This window comes from Caretta caretta, chromosome 13 (genome assembly GCF_965140235.1).
Source record: "Caretta caretta isolate rCarCar2 chromosome 13, rCarCar1.hap1, whole genome shotgun sequence".
In the NCBI taxonomy this organism is placed as follows: domain Eukaryota; kingdom Metazoa; phylum Chordata; order Testudines; family Cheloniidae; genus Caretta; species Caretta caretta.
Genome location: NC_134218.1, coordinates 39,186,594 through 39,210,841, shown reverse-complemented (window position 1 = coordinate 39,210,841; position 24,248 = coordinate 39,186,594). Strand labels below are relative to the sequence as shown.

At 53.1% G+C, this 24,248-nt stretch overlaps 2 gene segments (V, D, J or C); one reads left to right on the top strand and one right to left on the bottom strand.

The window, feature by feature from the left end:
- Positions 1–164: 164 nt before the first annotated feature.
- On the bottom strand, positions 165–11,120 carry LOC142068701 (Ig mu chain C region-like). The segment is given in 7 exon segments: positions 165–702; positions 1,200–1,529; positions 3,194–3,505; positions 4,791–5,111; positions 5,420–5,746; positions 7,248–7,556; positions 11,060–11,120. Coding segments are annotated over 7 exon segments (2,055 nt in total).
- Positions 11,121–13,348: 2,228 nt separating this feature from the next.
- On the top strand, positions 13,349–21,370 carry LOC142068700 (immunoglobulin heavy constant gamma 2-like). The segment is given in 7 exon segments: positions 13,349–13,358; positions 13,402–13,698; positions 14,058–14,384; positions 14,532–14,858; positions 15,203–15,535; positions 19,863–19,996; positions 20,236–21,370. Coding segments are annotated over 7 exon segments (1,512 nt in total).
- The last annotated feature ends 2,878 nt before the right edge of the window (positions 21,371–24,248 follow it).

Below are 24,248 nucleotides of genomic sequence, written 5' to 3'. Positions count from 1 at the left end.
GAAAGAAAGAAAGAAAGAAAGAAAGAAAGAAAGAAAGAAAGAAAGAAAGGTGGGGGGATACATCTAGATATTGTGGGAGGAAGTGTGGATGGGTGGATGAGACACAGAGACAGTCTCCGCCAGAAGACACACCCTTCATCACAAACTCTGGCATGCTGCATTTTTATTTGGGCATATTCCGCACACAGCCACGCTCTGTACACCAGAGCTCCCACAGCTTTACACACAGGCTAAGAGGAATCCCAGACCCCACGAGGTTCCCTGGCCATCTCAGATACGCCGTGAGGAGCCCACGCGGCTCTGCTCCTCAGTAGCAGGTGATGTCGGTATCGGACAAGATCACAGAGACATTGACGGCGGTGGGTTTACCGGAGGCTTTGTCCACGCTCCGGTGGATGAAGGTCATGGGCAGACCCTCGTGCCCCACCACGCAGGCGTACGTGTCCCCCCGCTCCCATTCAGATGCCAAGACATTGAGCTTGCTGTAGATGAAGTAGCGCTCCTCCTTCCCAGCCTCCCGGACGGGGCCGATGTTGGTGTAGGCTTCCTGGGGCACGAGCCGGTCCTGCTGGGTCCATGTCACCAAGATGTCTCTGGGCCGGAAGCCGGAGGCCAGGCAGGTGATGGTGGCCGATTCCCGGAGAGCCAGCTCCTCAGCGTGAGGAGGGGAGATGTAGACAGAAGGGGCCCGGAGGGAAACCACTGCCATGAGAAACAGCAAAGGGTTGATGCGAAGGATTGGGACCCAGGAGTCCTGGCTACCATCCTCCACCCTCATCGCCCTGTTATATCCCACGAGACCCCCCACTCCCCACCCAGACCCATGGATACAATCCAGGAGTTCAGACCACACTAACCCACCAGATCCAAATACCTTCCCTGAAAAGGGGCTAGAACTCAGGACTCATGGCTTCCAGTCTCCCTATTCTAACCCACGACATCCCACTCCCCTCCCAGAGACAGAAAAAGAACCCAGGAGTCCTGACTCTGTCCCCCTCTGTCTCATAAATTTGCCCGTTTCATCACACCGACAAATTTGCGACTCCCAGTCCCAAAGACCTCAAGCCAGATCACAGCTAGCACCCCCTAGAGACATAAGGTCCCGTGTCCCATTCCCCACATCCTGAGCCAGCCACTCTCCCAAGCCTGCAGCTGGATGGGAGCTGGCGCCCCCTACAGGGGAAAGTCTGAGTTCTTACTGTGACTCTTGCGGATGCTCTTGACAATGGCTGACGGGATGTCTTGGTGCTTCACGGTGCAGGTGAACTCCTCCCCCGCCTGCCACTCCTCCACGCACACCCGCAGGATGCTGGTTGCACTGTAGGTGCCATCTTCCTGCAGCACTGGCTCCCTGGAGACCACAGCCAACGGGCCCCCACTACCCCGGTTCCAGGAGACCTCCAGGCTGCCGGGGATTTCCATGCCACTCACCAAACAACTGATGGTGGCGTTCTGCCCTATGTAGAGGTCCTCCAGGGAAGGGGGAAGGAGAGAGACCTCCAGAGGGTGTCGATTACAGTTGCTGACACCTGGTGGGGGGCAGGAGGCAGCATTGAGGGCTGGGCTGAGCAAATATTTCAACAGGCATGAGGTGGTAACTGAGTGCCTCTCTCTCAGGGGCGCAAAGCCCAGGGGCTGTTTGGGAAAGGGGCTGAGGGTCACTGGAGGTGGAAATAGGGCACTGGATTCCCTGGTAGAAGGGGCGGGACCCTCATCTTATGGAGCAGCGGGGAAAATGGCTGAGATTTTCCAACCAATAGAGAGATTGGGATTCCTGGGTCCAATTATGCTTATTAGGGTCTCTCGGTGCCAGGAGCAAATCTGAAGGTCTCTGGTTTTGTTGGGAGAAAGTCCCATTGAGGAAAACATGGCTGGGAACAGACCAGCCGTGGTGGCTCAAATCAGGGTCCTTCTGGCCTTAAATTCATGAGCTCAATGACCCACCTGAGCTCAGTGCAGTTATCCCCATTTCCCAGAGATGGCAGCTGGAACACAGGACAAATGACCTGCCCATGGTCATGACTGGCACCCAGATCCTCCTGCTCTAACCACTAGACCCCACACTGCACCCACAGCTCAGGATGAAACTTGTGTTCCCTAAACCCTACCCCCTGCACAGGCAGAAGGGCCATTTATATTGCACACCCATGGCCTGCCGAGGTTCCTCAGGGCGTGAGTCCCTCAACTTCCACTGCAAGCCGATGGGGGAGGGGAGACCTCGAATCACTTTAGAAATCTGAGAAGGGAAACCCAGACTGATGGGAGTCCTGGCACCCAGGGACAATGTCCTCTTTTGAATGTTGTGTGAAGGATATGCATGGTGTCACTCATGAGATTAGTTTCTAAAATGGATGCTGCTGGAGCTGGGATTCCAGATTCATATGGATGCCCAAGCCCCACTGTGGGGCAATGGAGCTGAGGGGTTTCTCTCCTTTGTTTGCATTAATTCATCAGCTACTGAATCCGTTATGGAATCTGCCCCACCCCAGCTCATCTTTTCCTTGAGAACAGATTTTAATTGGGTGCCTGTCATGGCTGCAGATCCATGAAGACATTCCTAATGTGCCAGCAACAAATTTGAAGAATAAGAAGGGACCATAAGGGCAAAATTGTGAATCTGCCACTGTGGGAATCCATGTTCAAGTGTGGAGCAAACAACACCCAGGGCGATCCATGGTTAAGAAGAAAAGAACATTTTCAGCGAACCACCTCCTAGCCATGAAAGACCTCTTTGAACTTTCCCCAAGAGCAAGAGTGTCCACCCCAATGTCTTGGCCAAATCACAGCCCAATGAGATTACATTCTGCACCCTCCCTTAAATTCTCTCTTGCAATTAGGACAGTTTTCCTGCACTTCCTTTAGTGGTGATGTGCTCTGTGAGGCTGTGGAATCATCTCCTCCAGGGGTGGGGTGGGATCCCCATTACTTGGGGCATTTTAGACTGGATAATGCCTTGGAAATACAGGGAACTCTCCTGCACTGGAGTGGAGGGGACATTCTCCACCCAGCTCAGGTTGCAATAAGTCTTGATTTCACCAAAGACAGCATCATAATGGAGATAGAAATCCTTCATTGCCACCCCTCCCACGAGAGCTCACATGGAGTCATGCGGTTGTTCATGCCATTGGCTGGACGGGATAAGAACATGTGTGAACATCCCCAAATTAAAACCTGCCTCTGAGAATCCACTTACCAAGGGACACCTTTTCCACAACCCTCTTGGGCTCTTCCATGGCTGGGTGATGCACCACGCAGGTGTAATTTCCTTCTCCTTGACTTTGCTCAACCTTCAGGATGCTGTAGGCAGAGAAAGTGCCATTTCCTGACACAGGGCCACTGTAACTGGACTTGAGTTCCGGGGAGTTATTCTTCAACCATGACATGCTGATCTCTTCAGGGTAAAAGCCACTAGCTTCGCAGATGAGAGTAAAGGAGACACTGTTCCCAGAGATGTCTTCGTGGTAGGCTCGGGAGACGGTAACTGTGGGCTCCTTCTTACTGATGCCTAAATGAAAAGGAAGAGGGGCAAGAGAAAAATAAGATTTGGTTAGCATGTCTAAGTTACGGACTTAGATCCAGCAGCTATCACTGTGTGAAGGGGCCAGGGAGGGCAGTTGTTCAAAGTTATGTGTGAAACAAAAAGCCAACCATTGAGCATCATCTCCCTTGAAACTCAAAGACTCAAGTGGACCATCACCCATAGACTCAGCTGAACTCCAAAGCCTTCCCCGCAGAATGTACAGTGAACTTCAACCTTAAAAGGCAACAACTTAACATCATTATCTTCATCTTCATCACCATCATCATATTCATTTTCTTCACCTCACTTGTCTTCATAATTACTTCCTTCCTCTTTATCGTCCTCTTTTTCAGATCAAAATCTTCATCATCATCCTTTTCCTCTTTATCTTCATCATCTCCTTCAGCATTCTAACATTCTTTCTCTTTTCTCCTTCAGCATCTTCATTTCCTTCTTCATTGTCATCGACATCATCTTCATCCCCTTCGAGATCATCATCCTGATCGTTATCCTCAGCTTGGTTTTACCGTAATGCAGATGTGCAGGGGACTTTCAGCTAGTCCTGCGTCCCAAACCTGAACCCTCACCCCAAGCCTTGAACCACACTATCTCCTCTTCACCCCAAGTCTCCGCCATGCATCATCATGACATTGGGTCACCAACCCATTTGCTCACTCAGATGGAGCCTCTTCCCTCCTTCAAATGCTCACAGCAAAATTCAACACAATCGAGATTTTCAAAGGCTGGCTAAGGGACTTGGACATCTTGGGTATTTCAATGGGATTTGGGAACCTAACTCCACTGGACACTCTTAGAGAGTCTCACAAGAAATATCCCTGAAAGGCCGAATGCCGGATGACAAGCACCAGCCTGATTTCCAGAGATAAGAAATACAAATGCACATCAGACCAGAGTCACAAATAGGACACTAAGTCCCTCAAAGGCCACATCCCCGGATCCCAGGGAGCCAAGGGAGTGAAATTCTTAGAGGAGCTGGCATTCAATGATAAGAAGAAAGTGAGTACTGGGAAAACCTCTAAACTGGATATTAATGGTGATCCCCTGAATGAGAGATTCATAGGGGAAATATTAATTACGGATGAAATACACCCCTGTGCTGAGGGCCTCGGCTCCGCTAAAAGAGTTATTTGGCGGGTTTAACTGGGACTTAAAGGCTTCCTAGGACTTGTGTGGGGTGAGTTTCACCCTCTAATCCCAATTAACAATGACTGGAGTTTGCCTTTCCCTTTGAGATGCCAAGGCTACTCACCTGTATTGCTCATGGTTATGTCCTGGGTTAGTTCTCCAGAACAGAGTGTGGTCACTTTGCAGGTAAATATGGTGCCTTGTCCCCATTGGGCCAGTGACACAGGGTGAGAACTGAAAAGGCTGGTGGTCCCGTTGCTGTTCTTCTTGAGAGTTTCTGTCTTTGCCGCAGAGCTGACTTGCCCATCCACTTTCCATGCGATTCTGCTGGCTGCTAAGTCATAACCCAAAACTAGACAGGTAACATGACCAGAATTTTTGATGACGTCTTCATAGGAGGGTTTGGTTAAGTAGACGGTTGGGTCAAGTGAACTTCTGAGGCAGGCTGAGAAATGCAAAGAGATGTCATTGACCAGCATAAATAATGTGGAAAGGCAGAAAAAGACTATCGAAATCAAATCTAATCAAATCTATCCATCCATCCATCCCCATCAGAACACTGGTAGTATCCATCCATCCCCCCATTATATCTCTTTCTCTTCCCTTCCACCTACAGTATCAATTTCTCTGTGGTACTCCTATGTCTCCCATCACACTGGGGTCTAGGTGCAGTCTCACCTACCCTTAGGCAGGGCTGGTTTCTGAGTAACTCTCCACCCCACCTCCCCACCATGCACAGGCGTAGCCCCTCACCCAAGCACTTGCTGGCATTGTGCATGGAGAGCTCTGTTCCCACTGCTGGGTGGGTCACTTGACAGGTGTAGACGTCTCCCCTCTCCCAGCTCTGCCTGGTGACGGTCATGCGGCTCTGCCCCATGTAGGAGCCATCTGTGCCCATTGCAGAGGAAAAGGCCGGGGTGGGGGGGCTCCTCTCCTTTCCATTCACCAGCCATTTCACGTCGGCTTTCCCGGGTCTGAAGCTCAGGAGGAGGCAAACCAGCTCCAGCTGGCTCTCTGTGGCGCTGTCCTCGCAGGTGGGGACCAGGAGGTGAACCTGGGGTGGCATTGTCAAACCACACACTGAGAGCAGAGAGAGGGGAAAACACAGTCCAGTGTCATTCTCTGTAGATCCCCACTCCCCTTCCTGAGAGAGTGCTAACTCTACAGTCCTCCCAGCACTGGCAAAAACCCCACCTTCTTGTGCTGTGTTTACACTGCATACTTTATTCAGCCTCTAGGGATTAACTTCACAGCCATGTAAGGGATTAAAACAAATGGGAACAGGGCCCTTAAAACATTTAGGCAAATACTGAATGCCTCCATGCATTCTTTCTGCACATGCTGCATGGAGTATGTTCTCCCTGGTAAACAGCAGGGACAAAGCTGGAACTGGAGCTGTGTTTGGTTGAACTTCTTTTCCTTAATTAATGTCCCATTTAAGGGGGACTGTGGTGCTGTAGAGCATGACATGGCATCAGAAGAAAACCTGGGAGAGGACTGACTGTGTCTGACTACGGAAAAAGGGTCAAATCCTCAGCTGATGTAAATCAGCACAGGGCCACTGACTTCCATGGAGATCAGTCGATTTACACCCGTTCAAGTTCTGACCCCAGAATGCCTAGGTTTGCTGCTCTGGGGTTGTATCCATTTCAAAAGATGCCCGAGAACAGCCGGAGTGCAAGAAACACACACAGCTCCATGACAAAGAGGTGTAAGCGAGTGCTAGCTTGTAAGGGGGTGTAGCCCCGTTAGGGCCAGTGGTTGCTGGGAATTGGAGTTTCATGGGGCTGCTTGCTGCAGTCTATATAAGGGAAAGCTTCTGGCTCAGTGCTGAGGAAAGCACCTGAGGGGGAAATCTCTAGATGCGGACCAGGCAGGAGGGCTAGGAACCATGCGGGAAAGGGGACCTAGTGGGAAAGGGGGCGTGTGCTCCCCATCCAGCCGGCTGAACGCTGGGGGGGCCCCGGGTGGCTGGGAGCCTGTGCTCTGAGTTCCACTGGTTTTGCTTTGAGTCCTTGTGTGTGAACAAACCTGGCCTTTGGACTGAAGCAGCAAATGGGCTTTGTTCTACCCCCCCGGTGGGAGGAGTCTGGGTCTGGGTTTGGGTTTGGGTGAGGGTGAGGGAGTAAGGCAGTGAGCCGAAGATTTCCCCTGTACAGAAGGGCAGCATGAGGCTTAGGTGCCTTTTCAGACCAGCTGCGTGTCTAAGATTTCCCAAGGTGCCTGAGGGATTTACGTGCCAAGTGCCCAGGGGAACCGGAGACCTAAATATTTTAGGCAGGGCTGAAAAACCTCCCCTTTAGTGGAACATAGGTGTCTGCCCAGGGGTGCGTTTCACCCTGAGGTTTGCCTCATTCAGGGGCCCACGGAGAGGGGCGCTGGGGGCGGGAGTTCTGCAATGACAAAGCACCAGGGCTCAGTGTGTTTCAACACGGGACCAAACTTTCCCCACTCTTGCAGGGTGAGATTTTTCCAAAGGCACCTACGGGATGTGGATTAAGATTAACTGGCTCCCAGACCCTCTAGGCGCTTTGAAAATCTCAGCCTGGCTGCCCCCTCCTCCCCCCGCCGCATGTCTTACATTCCTGAGGGAACTTCCCGGACACTGTCTTCCCTGTGCCTTGATGCGTCACGTCGCACTGGTAGGGGTCGCCCTGCCGGGAACTGTCGGAGGGGATCAGCAGGCTGCTCTGGGTGTGGAGCCCATTGCTCATCGTCACCTCTGGGAAAGTTTTGACCCCCTTGGTCACTTGGCCAGAATTCCACTTGATGTCCACTGGTGATGGCAAATAGCCAGTTACGAGGCAGGCCAAGCTGGTGTCCGGGGGCACATTGCCGGTCTTGCTGCAGCAGGGAACCAGGGGGAAGACGGAGGGGGCTGTGCGGGTCGCTGGAAAAAGAAAGAGAATATGAGAGAAACCATCAAAAGGGGAAACTCTGAAAACCGGCCACTGATCTACCTACATCCGTCCATCCACCTCCCTCTGTGGCCTGATGGCTGCCTGGCCCAGTGGCCAATTCACTGGGAAAGGAGTCAGGACTCTGAGGTTCTATTCCCAGCTGCTGTGGGACCGTGGGCCTGTCGCAGACCTTCTCTCGCCCTTTAACTTTCCATTGTGAAGTGGTGTCGGAGCGATGGACGAAAAACACGAGAAATGGGATTCTGACCTCGGCTGCTCCAGTGTAAACCTGGAGCAACTCCAGAGGACTAGCTCTGGTTTTGTGCAAGTGATGCTGAGAGGAGACTCTGGTCCTTTAGAAGGCAGAAATATTCCCCACGCGCCTCACAATGTGAGTCCAGCCCTCCTCAGCTCTCCAGTGTAAAGCGAGCATCAGTACTGTTGTTGAACAGATGGGGAAACTGAGGTCTGGAGAGATGACGTGGCTTCCCCAAGGTGACAGGGGGAGTCTGTGGGAGATCTGGGAACCGAAGCCAGCTCCCTAAGTCCCTTCCTCTGTTTGATGACAAGACCGTTTGCTGAAGCTAGGGAAGAGCCCTCCATGAGTCATGGATGGATGAGATAACTCAACACGCGCTCTTTCTCCTCCGGTCCCTGCCCTTCTGTGCAAACAGATCTTTCAAATCATACACCTCAGATTCTGGGCTCTTCAATCTGCCTCTCCGGGACACTAACAGGTCCAGGGGAAATTCATTGAGGATGAAATATTCACTCCCAGCTGGCTTTCCCAATTTTACAGTATTTTGGGGGTTGCAGTCCTTATTTCTGGATTCTGGTGGACTCTCCATGACACGGAGTCCTTAAAGCCAGCTTTGGCCTCTCTTTCTAACTGCTCTGCTCGACCAGAAGGTGGGGGCTTGGGCCAGGAATACCTGGGGGACATGCCTATCACAGTGATCCCTTCTTCTGCCCTGAAACTCCACGAATTGATGAGTTTAAACAGGTCAAATTGCAGTGGACATTCCACCACCAGTCATGGTGCGAGCTACCACCCAACTACTTCTCACCACCTTCGCAGGGGCAAGGACCAGAAGAGACCCTTTGTGTAATAAAGACAAACTGCCAGGAGACATTAAAATAAAGAAAAGATGGCTAGAAGCGAGACACGAAACTTGTGTGCAACTATGTACAGGACATCTATCTATCCCCGAATACACCCACTATCAATCTATCCATCCTGGGTGGTTGAGAGTCAGGACTCCTGGGTTCTATCCCCAGTTCCAAGACAGCCGTAAAGGCTTCTTCTTCACCCTCCCGCACGGCAGGTTCTCAAAAAGAGCCCCCAGGAGGCCTCAATCTTTTCTGAGCTCTGCGGCCTTCGTGACCAATCTCTGGGGAAAACTGACCAACAAAAAACATGGGCTGAAAAGGGGAAGTTTACACAAGTGAAAGTCACACCAATGTTGTTTTTTCACCCTGGTTTTTTCACCTCGCCAGCCTGTCCAATTTTCACACCTTCTCACCAGCTGTAACAGTAAAAGCTCCCCAGTGGGCGTCATCTCTTGGTTTTAATCTATAATTATCTTGACTACCATTTGGGGGGGAGGAGAGGGGATGTCTGACAGGCAAAGATACCTCAGAAGAGCTACGCGACAGCCACAGAGCAGAGCTGGACTCCCGGACAGAACCCCTCGGTCTACAGAGCCGGACCACGACCCAACATGGCCGGTGATTTGGTGAGTAAATTACAGGAAAGTGGCTGCTGTTGGCTTGTCACATGAGTGCAGAGGGTGTTTTAACCCTATCAGAGATAAATGGGGGGCAGAGTGTGCTGGAGAGGGAAGCAAGACACCTGGGTTCCCTCCACAGCTTTGGGAAGGGAGTGGGGTCTAGTCAGAGCAGGGGGCTGGGAGCCAGGACTCCTGGGTTCTCTCCCCAGCTCTGGGAGGACAGTGGGTCTAGTCAGAGCAGGGGGCTGGGAGCCAGGACTCCTGGGTTCTGTCCCCAACTCTGGGAGGGCAGTGGGGTCTAGTCAGAGCAGGGGGCTGGGAGCCAGGACTCCTGGGTTCTCTCTCCAGCTCTGGGAAGGCAGAGGGGTCTGGTCAGAGCAGGGGGCTGGGAGCCAGGACTCCTGGGTTCTCTCCCCAGCTCTGGGAGGACAGTGGGGCTGAGTCAGAGCAGGAGGCTGGGAGCCAGGACTCCTGGGTTCTCTCTCCAGCTCTGGGAAGGCAGTGGGGTCGAGTCAGAGAAGGGGGCTGGGAGCCAGGACTCCTACGTCCTCTCCCCAGCTCTGGGAGGACAGTGGGGTCTAGTCAGAGCAGGGGGCTGGAGCCAGGACTCCTGGGTTCTCTCTCCAGCTCTGGGAAGGCAGTGGGGTCGAGTCAGAGCAGGGGGCTGGGAGCCAGGACTCCTGGGTTCTCTCTCCAGCTCTGGGAAGGCAGTGGGGTCTAGTCAGAGCAGGGGGCTGGGAGCCAGGACTCCTGGGTTCTCTCCCCAGCTCTGGGAGGGGAGCAGGATCTAGTAGGTTTGAACAGCAGGTCAGAATGCCAGGGCTTTGAGCAGGGGGTGGGACTAGATACCTCCTGAGGTCCCTTCCAACCCTGATATTCTATGTTTCTATGATTGACTGTTGTGCTCTGTTCTCACCTATGAAGGGCAGTGGGGTACGCCCCCTGTGTGGACCCAAAACCAGAGCAGGGTGCAGAACGTGGCTCCCCTGCAGAGCCTGGATATGCTGGGGAGGTCGGGATGGGTAACACAGGCAGCGCTGTGCCCCCCGCCCCCCGCAGAGACAGGGGAACAGAGGTGCTTATCTCACACTCCACCTATAAGCTGGGATAACAGTTCTGAAAGAACTGTAGGGAGCGAGCCCAGGGCTGGGTTAGCAGGGCCTGCGGGTCGGGAGTGAGGGGCACCCGCAGAGCTGTGGGGGAACCAGGGCTGGGCTCGCATGCTGCTGTGGGTCAAGAGTGAGGGGCACCAGCAAGGCCGGGGGGGCAGGGTTGGCTAGTGGGGTCTGTCGGTTGGGAGTGAGGGGCACAGGCAAGGCCCGGGGGGGAAGGGCTGAGATATCAGGCAGCTTTAGGTCAGCATTGAGGGGCACTAGCAGAGCTGGGTGGGGGAGCCTAGGGCTGGGCTAGCAGGGGATGTGGGTCAGGAATGAGGGGCACCCGCAGAGCTGTAGGGGAACCCAAGGCTGAGATAACAGGAGGTTGCAGGTCGGGAGTGAGGGGCACCGGCAGAGCTGTGGGAGACCAGGGCTGAGCTAGCAGGGGGCTGGGGGTCAGGACTCAGGGCCATTAGCAGACGTGGGGTGCTCAGGGTTGGGGGGCTGAAACTAGAGGTTTGGGGGAACAGCTGAATTGTTTCTAAGGGACTTTTGTTGTCTCCTCTCTTTAGCCCAGTCGCAAATATTTGCTACCAAAAACTTTCTAAACTGAGCTATAAATTTCTCTTTGCATGTCCCTTGTCAGAGGTAAAACCCTCAACTCACCGAGTGCAGGAACATGTCTCTCTGAGCCGTCCCAGCCTCCCTCCACCAGCTCTGTGCTCATGCTCCATGCTGAGGGCCGAGCGTGGGGAGTTCCCAGCACAGCTAGATGTCAGCTTGGCTGCCTGGGGCTGGACGTAACTGGCAGCCCCTCTTCGGGCAACAGCTCAGAGTTCAGGCTCCTGATTTGGCCTTTGAGTTGAACTGGCTCCGTTTTTGTGGCGCACTCAGCTGGAGACGCGTTGGGCTTCCTTTCCAGGGGGGACGAGCTCTGACGTCTCCGGCTAAAGCCCACTGGAGATGCAGACCCCGGTAACTGCTCCCCAAGGTGCCTCAAGTTTGGGCTTCTAGAAAGTGAGGCCACTAGAATTCTTGGGAGATTTCTCCTATAGAGTTTAGGAAAGTGTCCAGCAAAATCTTCATCCAAATTGGTTAGAATATGAGTGTTTCTTGAGTGGGAATCTGGCTAGAAATGTCGTGAGCGAGGGGGCGTGAAAACCAGTCGACTACTAGGTTTGGGGGAGGGAAGCATTTTTACCCTAACCACAGAACTATGACCCTAAACCAAACCTTAAACCCAACTACTTAGACCCCCAACTCTGACCTAACTCCCTAACCAGGACCCTAACCCCAGTGTCCTAACCCCCAACAGATGCACCAATTCCTTAACCCCAACACCCTAATCTCGCCCTTTCCCTATAGTCCTATCCTCATCCTGAACCCCGGCTCTCTAGCCCCTACTCCCTAACTCTGACCCCCAACTCTGATCCTCTCGTCAAACCCAACCCCTAACCCTGACATCCCAACCTTATCCCCCCAACCTTTAGATTGCTTAGGCTGCAATGGTCCTGGGTTCAGTAAAGTCCTCATCCTTATTTCTCTGTAAAGCTCCTGGGGCGATGGGTCCCTGATCCTAGATTGGGTTTTCTAGACACTTTGATGCAAGTACTAACAACCAATTATACCCCTAACCATAACCCCAGCTCTAACCCTAACCTCCCAACCTTGACCCTCTGAGCACTAGGGTTTCCATGTCTCCAGTTGGGTAACAAGCATCCCAGCATCAGAATTATGAGTCATCATGGCAAACTGGCCCCTTGGGATAGGACTACAGAGTCTCACTAACTCTGGGAAATGCCAGAAGAACCGGTAGGAATCTGATGGTTGAATGGCTTCAAAATTGGCTAGAAATCAAATCACAACATATCAGATATTGAACTTGAGAGTGGAAAGGTATTTCACCCGAACCATTAAACCATACCCTTAATTATAGCCCTTAACCCCGGCACCTAACCCTAACCGCTAACCCTTAATCCTCCTCCCCATGTATAATGATAACCCGAACTCTAACCCAAAGGGCCCAAATGTCCCGGGTTGATCTGGACAGTCCCAGTCTTTCCTACCAGTGTCTCAAGTCAGTTCCCAGGACTCTAATAACGTGTTTGAGCGACAGAATTGCTAATTGGCCGCTAGGGACTGATGATGTTAGCAGTGAACCTAGGAGCCTAGTGAGAACATAACATTTAATATTCATTCCCAAGCTAAAATTGCTGGTCTAACATCTGCATGTCTCCAGCTGGAGACCGGAAGACCCAAACGTTTCTGGTACCACACTTCTTCCGAGAGCCCAGAAATGTCCCCCAATTTCAATTCCTTGGTCAAAAATTTGGGTTGTTTTGTAGCTGCAGACGCTGTGATTTCTCCAAGGAGAATTTCTCTGCCACTTTGGCACCTAATTCCCTTTGGTTCCTCAGGAAAATCCCGGTGCAAATAACTGGGAACAACCCTCCACTCTGGGAAATCAACCCATGTCCCTGCTGAACCGCGGCACCAGCACAATGCATCACCCAGTCCACAGAGCAGAGGTTGGGGTTGGGACAGAGGACTCCTGGTTTCTGTACCCGGCTGTGCCACTGACCTGCTGTGACCAGGTCCCTTCCTCGCCCTCTGCCTCAGTTTCCCCTCTGACCCTTCCTTTACCTTGCCTATTTGGCCTGTAAGTTCTTTGGGGTAGGGACTGTCTGTCATTGTGTCTCTCTGCAGCACCCGTGTAATGGGGCCCCCGACCACAGACAGGGTCTGTTTAGCGCTAAGTGATTTGGGGGCCCTGATCCTGGTCACTCTGTGACACAACCGGGAAGACGGGGGGCAGCCTCTCTCAGGCACCCACTTACACACAGACCTTGCAACAGTCTCTGCTGTGCTGAATGGAGAGAGTGGGGCTCCGTTAGGGGACGCTCTCCCCCGGCATTGAGTGCTGGGCCCAGTGCCACGCTAGGGCCCCCGTGCTGCATGGAGCGGGGTAGGGGCTGCGTCTCATGGCCTCGCTCTCTCTCCCTTTGCAGTTAGCCCCACGGCCCCGTCTGTCTTCCCCCTGACCTCCTGCACCGGCGACGACACCCCCCAGGTCACCTTCGGCTGCCTGGCCAAAGGATACTTCCCCGAGCCGGTCACCGTGACGTGGAGCCCAAGCGTCGCCCCCTCGGGCGTGAAGACCTATCCCTCCCTGCTGCAACCTTCCAGCGGCCTCTACGCGCTCAGCAGCCAGGTCACCGTCCCGGCCAGCAGCTGGAAGTCTAACACCTATAGCTGCAACGTACAACACCAGCCCACCAGCTCCAGCATCTCCAAGGAAATCCCAAGTAGGGACAGCGCGGTGCAGCCCGGGGGGGGAACGGGAGGGGTTGGGGGTCTCTCAGATCCCTGATCTGGTGACTGCTGCAGGGAGAGAGGATGGGAGCCTGCCGGCGCTGTGAGCCGAGGGAGTCGCTGTGGTGGGTGGATGGACGGAGAGAGAGAGAGACACCACGCCGAGAGAAGTGATGGGTGCTGCAGTGCAGGGAAAGGGGCAGAGGGCTCCAAAGGGGGCGCTGTGCTGTGCAGAGCAGGGGGCGCCGTGCTACAGGGGGAGGGGGCTCAGTAGGGGTCACCGTGCTGTGGGGAGTGGGGGCGGCCCAGAAGGGGTCTGTACAACAACTAACCCCTGCCACGCTTCTTCCAGAGCCCATCCCCATTGAACCCCATGCCCCCGAGGTGCATGTCCTCCACTCCTCCTGCACCAACCACCCAGGCACCATCCAGCTGGTGTGCTTCATCTCCGGCTTCTACCCCGAGCCTTTGAAGGTGGAATGGCTGGTGAACGGTGAGAGTGGGCTACTTCCTAGTGACACCGACCTTGCCAAGAAGGACGCCGACGGCCACACCTTCAGCACCCGCAGCAATGCCAGTGTCTCCCAGGACGAGTGGCTGGAGGGCAAGACGTACACCTGCCAGGTGTACCACCCGGGCACCGGAAGCAAAAAGCAGGACCACGCCCACAAGTGCAGAGGTGACACTGAGCAGGGCCAGGCTGCCTAGGAAGGGGAGGGGGACACCGGGCTGGGCTCGAGCGGGGAGAGGAGTGGGGAGGAGACTGGGATAGGCTTGGGCAGGGGAAACCAGGCCTAGCCACTGAGCTGGTTTCTCCTGTCCCCAGAAGAAACAACATCTCCCAGCAACATCCAGATCTTCCTGGTGCCCCCGACTCCTGCTGCCCTGTATGTGGCCCAGAGCCCCATGCTCACCTGCCTGGTGGTCAGCCTGCCGAGCGACTCTGGCCTCCAGATAGTCTGGTCCCGAGAGAAGCCAGGGTCCATTGTCCCAGATCCCCTGACCCTCCATGAGCACTTCAACGGCACCTTCACCGCCTCCAGCTCCATGCCCATCTTCACCCGCGACTGGGATGCCGGAGAGACCTTCACCTGCAAAGTGGAGCACTCAGAGCTGCCCTCGCCCCTCATCAAATCCATCTCCAAGAAGCCAGGTAAGAGGAGAGCAGGGTCCCTAAGGGGAGAGACTCCCCTATCCCCACCCCCAGCAGGGAGGGATGCTCCTTAAGGGGAAGCCCCAACCCCCAACAACCTGGGATCCCGGCCTTGGGTCCCTTTGCATCCCCATGTGAGATGGAGACCATCCAATCCCCCATCCTGCTCTCTGGGGCTACCAGCTCCCAGTCCCCAGCGCCTCCATCCTGGAGGAGAGAGGGGATGTTCCTACCCCCCCACACACTTGCACACACACACATGCACGCACATTCCTTCTCCCTGCGTGGCCCCAGCTGAGTGATGTGCATGGCTCATCTGTGTCCTCCATCCCCACGCACCGAAGGCAGGCGCTCTGGCCCAGGCATCTACCTCCTGCGCCCCCACAACGATGAGCTGAGCAGCTCCGAAGACTCCGTCAGCCTCACCTGCCTGGTGCGGGGCTTCTTCCCCGAGGACATCTCGGTGCAGTGGATGAAGAACCACAAAGCCGACGAGAGCATGGAATACTTCACCACCCAGCCCATCAAGGACGGAGCTGGCGACTCGAACTTCTTCCTCTACAGCAAGCTGAAAGTCAGCAAGGCCAGCTGGAACAGCGGGGACACCTACACCTGCATGGTCATCCACGAAGCCCTGCAGATGAAGTTCACCCAACGCAGCGTCAGCAAAGTCTCTGGTAAATGAAGACGTCTCCTCCCAGCCCCACTGCTAGTATTGTCCAGTACAACTTCCTGTAAATAATCTCTGTGCCCGCAATGACAACAAGTGAATAAACGGAACTAGTCTGAGCTCACCCCCAGGTCTCCTTGTTGTGGTGTCACTGGGTGAAATCTGCAGGTCGCCCAAGGTGGACGAGGTCCCAGGTTTCAGGCTGGGAGAAGCCGAGATGCTACAAGTCTGGGGATGCCAATTCCCAGATCCTGAATGGGTGGATACATATACACCATGGACGGATGGGTAGATACATGGGTAGAGGCCTTGGAAGGAAGGATGGGTAGATGCTCTGGAAGGAAGGATGTGTTGATGTCATGGAAGGAAGGATGGGTAGATATATGGTTAGATGTCATGGAAGGAAGGGTTGGTAGATCTATGGTTTGATGCCATAGAAAGAAGGATGGGAGATACAGGGGTAGATGCCAGAGAAGGAAGGCCGGGTTGATGCCATAGAAGGAAGGATGGGTAGATATATGTTTAGATGCCATGGAAGGAAGGATGGGTTGATACCATGGAAGGAAGCATTGGTAGATACATGGGTTGATGCCATAGAAGGAAGGATAAGTCGATACATGGTTAGATGCCATGGAAGGCAGGATTGGTAGATATATGGTTACATGCCATGGAAGGAAGGATGGGTTGATGCCATGGAAGGAAGGATGGGTAGATACATGGGTTGATGCCATGGAAGGAAGAATTGGTAAATACATTGGTTGATGCCATGGAAGGAAGGATGGGTTGGTTCCATAGGAAGGAAGGATGGGTAGATACATGGATACATACACACCACAGAAGCAGTGATGGAGAGAGGGGTAGATGGACAGTTACATACATACATACTATAGAGCCCATATCCCAGCCCAGCTCAGTTAGAAGGCCAGGTGTTCAGAGAGATGTTTAGATGGATACTTACATACTTGAGAGGGAAGGACTAATAGACCAACAGATATCACAGAGAGAAGGAGAGAGAGAGATTATTATTTGGATTAAAGTAGTACCTCCACCCCCAACTCAGAGAGGACCCTGATGGGCTGGGTATGGCACAGACACAGTGGGAGACTGTCCCTGTGTCAAAGGGCTCACACCTAAATAGAGAAGGAGGGAGACGAAACAGAGACACCAAGAGGGGAAGGGACATGCCCAAGGTCACGTCCATTACTGAGCTCGAAACAGAACCCAGGTGTTCTCAAAGTCCCCCCTAGTCCCACTAGACTGCGCTGCACTGCGGGAATGATGGGTGGATGGTTCACGGGTGGGGTGCCAATGGATAAGTGGATGGGGATGGATGGATAAATCTATGGTGAAGGTAGGAGGGGTACCCCTTCTGAAGGATGAAGGGAGGAATAAATGGATGGCCCTAGATGGACTGCGATAGATGGATGGCTAGAGATGGGGATGGGTGGGGACGGATGGATGTATAAATGAATGGATGGGTGGGTGCATATGGTAGTAGATCAGTACCGATGGGGATGGATGGTGATAGGAAAATGAGAATGGATGGGGATGGACGGACGGATGGATGGATGGGATGGTACAGATGGTGAATGATAGATAGATGAGGATGAATGGATGGGTGAATATGGCAATGGATGGATGGACAACTGACTGTGTTAATGGAGACATATGATGATGGATGGTTGGGGATACATAATATATAAAGGGATGAGCGGAGGACAACAAAAATTATTAGGGGGCTGGAGCACATGACTTATGAGGAGAGGCTGAGGGAACTGGGATTGTTTAGTCTGCAGAAGAGAAGAGTGAGGCAGGATTTGATAGCTGCTTTCAACTCCCTGAAAGGGGGTTCCAAAGAGGATGGATCTAGACTATTCTCAGTGGTAGCAGATGACAGAACAAGGAGTAATGGTCTCAAGTTGCAGTGGGGAGGTTTAGGTTGGATATTAGGAAAAACTTTTTCACTAGGAGGGTGGTGAAGCACTGTAATGGGTTACCTATGGAGGTGGTGGAATCTCCTTCCTTAGAAGTTTTTAAGGTCAGGCTTGACAAAGCCCTGGCTGGGATGATGTAGTTGGGGTTGGTCCTGATTTGAGCAGCGGGTTGGACTAGAACCTCCTGAGGTCCCTTCCAACCCTGAGATTCTATGATTCTATGATAGATAAGTGGATGGGGTTGCATGTATGGATGGAAGATATGGGTGAGTATGAATGGATGGATGGGTAGGGATGATGATGGAGATGGATGGATGGGGAGGTAAGAGAATGGATGGTATAGATCTATATGGATGGATGGAAGATATGGAGGATGGTTAGAGATAGGTGGGTAGGTGTATCAGTGGACGGCCAAGCCATCCCTGGCATCTCATTGAGGTGAGATCCTCTCTAGGCTATAACACATGCATATGGGAGAAGGGGAGGTAGGACAACATACAGCAAACACCCCACAGCAGGGATCAACTCCTGGGACTCCTGGGACTCAGTCCGCACAAAGTAGCAGCAGTAGTAGGGCTGTTATCTGGAGAGGACATTAAGCAGGGACTCACTTAAACTCTCACTAGCTCTGGTGACATAGGGGGCCCAGGCAGTGGGGTGGGACAGATGATGCAGGTACCCCTATGGCCCCCCACATGAGCCCCGTCTCCTACCCAGCCCCTCACTCACACACCTTCCCCCCCATGTGTGGTGTATCAGCCCCAAGGCTGGATGGGCGAGCACAGGACTCAAACCCACCAGTGCCGAGCACAGAGCTTGCACCTGGCATTAAAGAGGGGGTAGCCTGCAGCAGCAGTGTTAGGGCTGTTATCCTGGGGGCCGTGCAGGGGCACACAGAGAAAGAGAGTGGGAGGGTTGGCTGAGAGAGAGCTCAGTCCAGGGCAGATGGACACACCTGTCACATGGCATGACCGAGGGACCCTCCCACCTGGGCTGTCGTGTTTCTACACACAGAGACACACACAGAGACAAGCAGATTCATGCACCTGTTCTCCAGACATCCTTAGGGCAGGGGGATCAGTAGGGGGCACCGTGCTTCAGGGAGCAGCATCTTTCATATCAGAGAGAAACGTTAGATCCCATCCTTAAAATACTTGTGGCTCTGTTCATAATCCCCACAGACGAGGCAACTCCAGGTTGGCAAGAGAGCCCTGTGTAAACAGGCCCAGAGGTGGCTGTGTTCCATTTGAAGTGACTCCTGGGTGTTTAGTTACATTGGGATCAGGGTCATAGAGGCACATGTGTGAAATCCATCCATCCTGGTCTTTAGGGAGCTCCCCCACCATGGCAGCATCCCGGCACCTCGCCCACCTCAGAGGGATCCTGAGCCACCTTTCACAGGCAGAGAAACTAAGGCATAGAGAAATTCAACCTTCAGCCAGTGCCAGGATGTAGGGTCATGGCCACATGGGACGAGTGAAATGAGACCTGGGAGGCTCTGCATCCTTCATTTCATCACAGCAGGCAGGGGTGGGTGGATGGATGGAGGGGTGCATCTAGAGGTGGGTGGATGGATGGAGGTGTCTAGAGATGGACGGTGGAGGCATGGACGGACAGATGGAGGGAGGGAGGGAGGGGTTTGTGTAGGGATGATGCTTTTTGGTCATGGATGGATGGATGGATGTACCTAAAGATGGATGGCTGGAGGGATGCATCTAGGGATGGTTGGATGGATGGAAGTGTCTAAGGATGGACTGATGGATCGATGGGCGGTTTGGGGTCATGGATGGAATGGAAAGGCATCGAAGATGGAGGGATGTCTAGGGATGGATTGATGGATGAATAGATGTTTTGTGGTCATGGATGAATGGAGGGGTGAGTGAGGATGGATGAATGGATGGATGGATGGATTTAGAGATGGATGGATGGTTTCTGGGGATGGATAGTTTGTGGTCATGTATGGATGGATGTATCTAACGAGGGATGCGTGGAGGAATAGATAGATGGATGAGTGGAGGTGTCTAGGAATAGATAGATATATCTAAAGATGGATGGGTGGAGAGATGGATGGAGGTGTCTAGGGATGGATGGATGGTTGGATGGATGGATGGATGGATGGATGGATGGTTTGTGGTCATCGATGAATGAAGGGGTGAATGGGGATGGGCGGATGGATGGATAAATCTAGAGATTTAGAATGGAAGGAGGGGTGTGTATCAGGATGGAATGATGGATGGTTTGTGGTCAGGGATGGATGGATGTACCCAGAGATAGATGAGTGGAGGGATGGAAGGATGCGTGGAGAAGGGGATAGGCGGGTTGATGTTGGACGCACAGTCTGAGCTCTCTCTGTCACAGTGCCTGAGTTGGAGTTGATGTCTCTTTCTCTCCCCCCAACAGAGGTGATCGTGTCAGGTGAGTTTTGCAGTGAGGACGGCGATGAGGAGCTTGACGGCCTCTGGGCCACCATCTCGGTCTTCATCACCCTCTTCCTTTTGAGCGTGTGCTACAGCGCCACCGTGACCCTGTTCAAGGTGAGAGAACGAACATAGGAACGAAGGAATGAACGAGTTTAGCACAGTAGAGGGCAGCTTGGAAGGGAAAGAAAGAACTGAAGAAGGAAAGAGAAAGAAGAGTGGGTGAATAAGGCAGAGACTGAGTGAATGAGACACAGACATAAAAGCAGGAAGGGATGACAATGACAGGCAGACAGACTGAGCAGCTCCCCCCAGTGCTGACCCTTCTCACCCTTGCTCTCTCTGCCCCCCTGCAGGTGAAGTGGCTGTTCTCCACCGTGGTGCAACTGAGGCGTGCAAGGGGCCCCGAGTACAAGAACGTGATCCAGCGCGTGGTGTAGGGGCCGCTGCCCCCGTCCGCCCGGAGACAAGGGGCCGGGACTCCCGGCTCTATTGGTGACACCACCCTGAGTCCCACAGCTGCCCCCCACCACTGCTGTGCCTCTGGGAGACCCCCCTGGGGGGAGCAAGGAGCTCACCCCACATGGCCTAATCAGCACTTAGCCACTGGGGACGCTGTCCTGCTGGGAGCTGGGCTAAGACCGGACAACTCGTACCATGCAGGGAACCAGCGCCCCTAGCAAGGAAACAACCTGAGTGCCACTTCCCACCCTCCTGAGCCCAACAGCCCCCTGCTCTGGGACTGGATCAGAGCCAGCGCCCCCTAGAGCGGAAAGGATCCATGTCCCATTTCCCCACCCTGGGGCTAGATTGGAGCTGGTGCCCCCTAGTGGGTAAGGACTCTGTGCCCCATTCCCTGTCCTCCTGAGCCAGCCAGCCCCCCACCTGGGCCTGAATCACAAGTGGCTTTGTCTCTGTTGCTCTGAATGTTGTGTATTTAGCTCCCGGCTCTTTTTTGTGACTTTTGTGGTTTGCACTGAATGACCGTAAATAAATAAATATTCAATGCGGGCTCCTTGTCGTTCACAGCCTCCATCCCTGACTTTCAGGGGCCCCTGAGACCCTCCACTGTGTCATGGGGGAAGAGGTGCCACCGGGCATGGGGAATAGACTGAGTGATGCCCTCTGAACTGACCCCAGTGGGATATGGGGGGCCTAGCTACAAACCCAGAGACCTGGGACTTTGTCCCTCATCCTCTTCAGGTTGGGAGAGAGGATCAGTAAGGAGAGATCTCCAGGGCCGGAAAAAGTTACCACTAATAAGAAAGAAAGAAAGAAAGAAAGAAAGAAAGAAAGAAAGAAAGAAAGAAAGAAAGAAAGAGTATGGAGGGAGAGAGTTTGATTGATCAATTACTAGAACAAATTATTAAACAATCAATTTGTAAGCACCTAGAGGATAAGAGGGTGATAAGGTAGAGCCATCAGGAATTTGTCAAGATTAAATCATGCCAAACCAACCTAATTTCCTTCATTGATATGGTTACTGGCCTGGTGGATGGAGAGGAAGCAGTAGATGTGATATACCTTGATGTTAGTAAGGCTTTGACACAGTCCCACATGATACTGTTGTAAGCAAACTAGGGCAATGTGGTCTAGATTAAATTACTGTAAGGTGGGTGCACATCTGATTGAAAGACCATTCTCAAAGAGTAGTTATCAACGGTTTTCTGTCAAGCTGGGAGGCCGTATCTAGTGGGAATCCCACAGGGGTCAATCCTGGGTCAGGTATTATTCCATATTTTCCTTAGTGACTTGGATAATGGAGCGGAGACCATGCTCATAAAATCTGTAGATGACACCAAGCTAGCAAGGGTGGCGAGCTCTTTGGGGAACGGGATTCAAATTCAAAAGGACTGCACTTAGGAAGGAGAAATTCAATGTACAACTACAAAATGGGGACAGACCAGCTAGACAGTAGCACTGCTGCAAAGGTTCTGAGGGGTTAAGTGAGTCAGAGACCAGACATGAGTCAACAATGTGATGCGGCTGCAAAAAAAGGCTAATATCATTGCGGGGCGAACAAAAGGGTCATGTGTAAGACACAGGAGGGAATTGCCTGGCTCTACTCGGCACTGTGACTGAGTGCCATGTGGAGTCCTGTGTCCAATTCTGGGTGCCATGTACGTCATAGTAGATATATCTACCAATGTGATCTATGCCATCATGAGCCAGCAATGCCCCTCTGCCATGTACATTGGCAAACCGGACAGTCTCTACATAAAAAAATCAAAGGGCACAAATCAGACATCAGGAACGGTAACATACAAAAGCCATTGGGAGAACACTTCAATCTCCCTGGACATTCAATAACAGATTTAAAAGTAGCCATCCTGCAACAAAAAAACTTCAAAAATAGACTTCAAAGAGAAATCGCAGAACTACTATTAATTTCCAAATTTAACACCATTAATTTTGGGCTTGAACAGGGATTGGGAGTGGCTGGCTCACTACAAAAGCAACTTTCCCTCTCTTGGTACTGACACCTCCGCATCTATTAGTGGGAGTGGACCACGTCCACTCGGATCAAATTGGCCCTGTCAAGACTGGTTCTCCACTTGTGAGGTAACTCCCTTCCCTTCATGTGTCTGTATAATAACGCAGGCATCTGTAATTTTCACTCCATGCATCTGAAGAAGTGAGTTTTTTACTCACAAAAGCTTATGCCTGAATAAATCTGTTATTCTTTAAGGTGCCACTGGACTCTTCGTTGTTTTTGTGGGTACAGACTAACATGGCTACCCCTTGGATAGGAAACACTTTGTAACTCTAAGGCTAGATCAGCTCTGGAACAGGCTTCCAAGGGAGGTTGTGGCGTCCCCATCCCTGGAGGTTTTTAAGACCAGGTTGGACAAAACCCCTGCCAGGGCTGGTCTAGGTGTACTTTGTCCTGCCTCGGAGCAGGGGGCTGGATATGGTCCCTCCAGCCAGATATTTCTGCGATTTTCTGATAGATAGATTAGCTTAGCTTTGGCTAGCCTCTCTAGCCATGTTGCTGTCTTTGCGGGGTGGGCGGCCCGGCTGGCTGAATCTCACCAGGGCAGGTGTTTCCTGTTTTTCTCACACCCTGCTCTGCCTTGTGTCCCCAGAGGCAGAAATGCAAAGTCGGCTCTCTCTGGTGAGTCAGTGTGAAGAGCTGGAAAGTCCCGGAGGAAGGGGGAGGGAGGGACAGGTTAACCCAGCACCCCTTAATTGTTACCCTCCCTCTTAGAAACTTGCCCCAAATTTCTACTCTGAATTTGTCCAGCTTCAGCTTCCAGCCCTTGGACCCATCTGCTGGATGGGAGCCCTCAGAAATCTTTTTCCCCACAGTCCTCAAATCGCCCTATAACCTGCCCTTGTATCAATGGACTAGATTGGCTACGAAAGCACTAGCCCTGTCTGCAGCCCTGGGGCGACCGCGGCTGGAACCCTGGATAGATTCCGGGCCACCAACAAGAAGGTGAAGGGGTGACTCAATCTCAGCTGACCAGCACCTACCTGGGGGACAGAAAGTTGATGGTGGGGGGCTCTTCGCTCTGGCCAACAAAGGTCTAGCCGGGGCTGGTGGCTGGCAGCTGAAGCAAGACAAATTCAGCATGGAAATTCAGGGGTCACATAGCTTCTGTTGGCTGAGCTCACGGCTCACCCCTGGGGCTCCTTACGTTCTTCCTTTCTCCCACACACACACATTCCCTGTAGGCTGCCCTTCAAGCCCCTCTGTTTCAGGGACTCCCCAGTCTGCCCCCCATGCCAGCAGCTGTGTCTTCCCACTTCCTCCTGCAGCTGGGACCCCCATTCTCCCACCCATGCTGGGACTGCTGCATGCACCCCCTGCACCACCATTTCCTGCCTGCTTCCCCCTGTATGACTGGTCTGGCTGGTCAGCCATTCAGGGTCTCATCGTAGTATCACAGAAACATCGGGCCAGCGGGGTCCGTGGGAGGTCACCAAGTATGCTGAGGCAGGACCCAGTAAATGGGCAAGCCCAGGGCCAAGTCACCCCTGATCACAGGACGAGCCCCACCTGAGAGGGGCCAGGTGCTCCTGGTATAAAAGGCATCAGGATTCAGTGCTAGGAGGGCCCAGCTGGGGGACAGGCTGGTGGGAAGTGACCGTAGGACACAAGAATACTCCCGCCTAAGCAAGGAACCCTGGGAATGCCCCTGAGTAACTGGGCAAAAGCATGGCTGCAGGGGAGCCCCAGAGAGCCTGGAAGGTTTTGTTTCTGGTAAAGACAGGTTTGAAACTTAATTTGGGACCCCATAAGGGGTGGGCTAAAGACTGACTCAGGCAGAGGGCTGACTCAGGCAGAGGGCTGAGCCACCTGGCAGAGAAACCCCCACAGCACTGCTGCAACCATCCACTGGGGGCGCTGGCCCAGTGAGGGGGC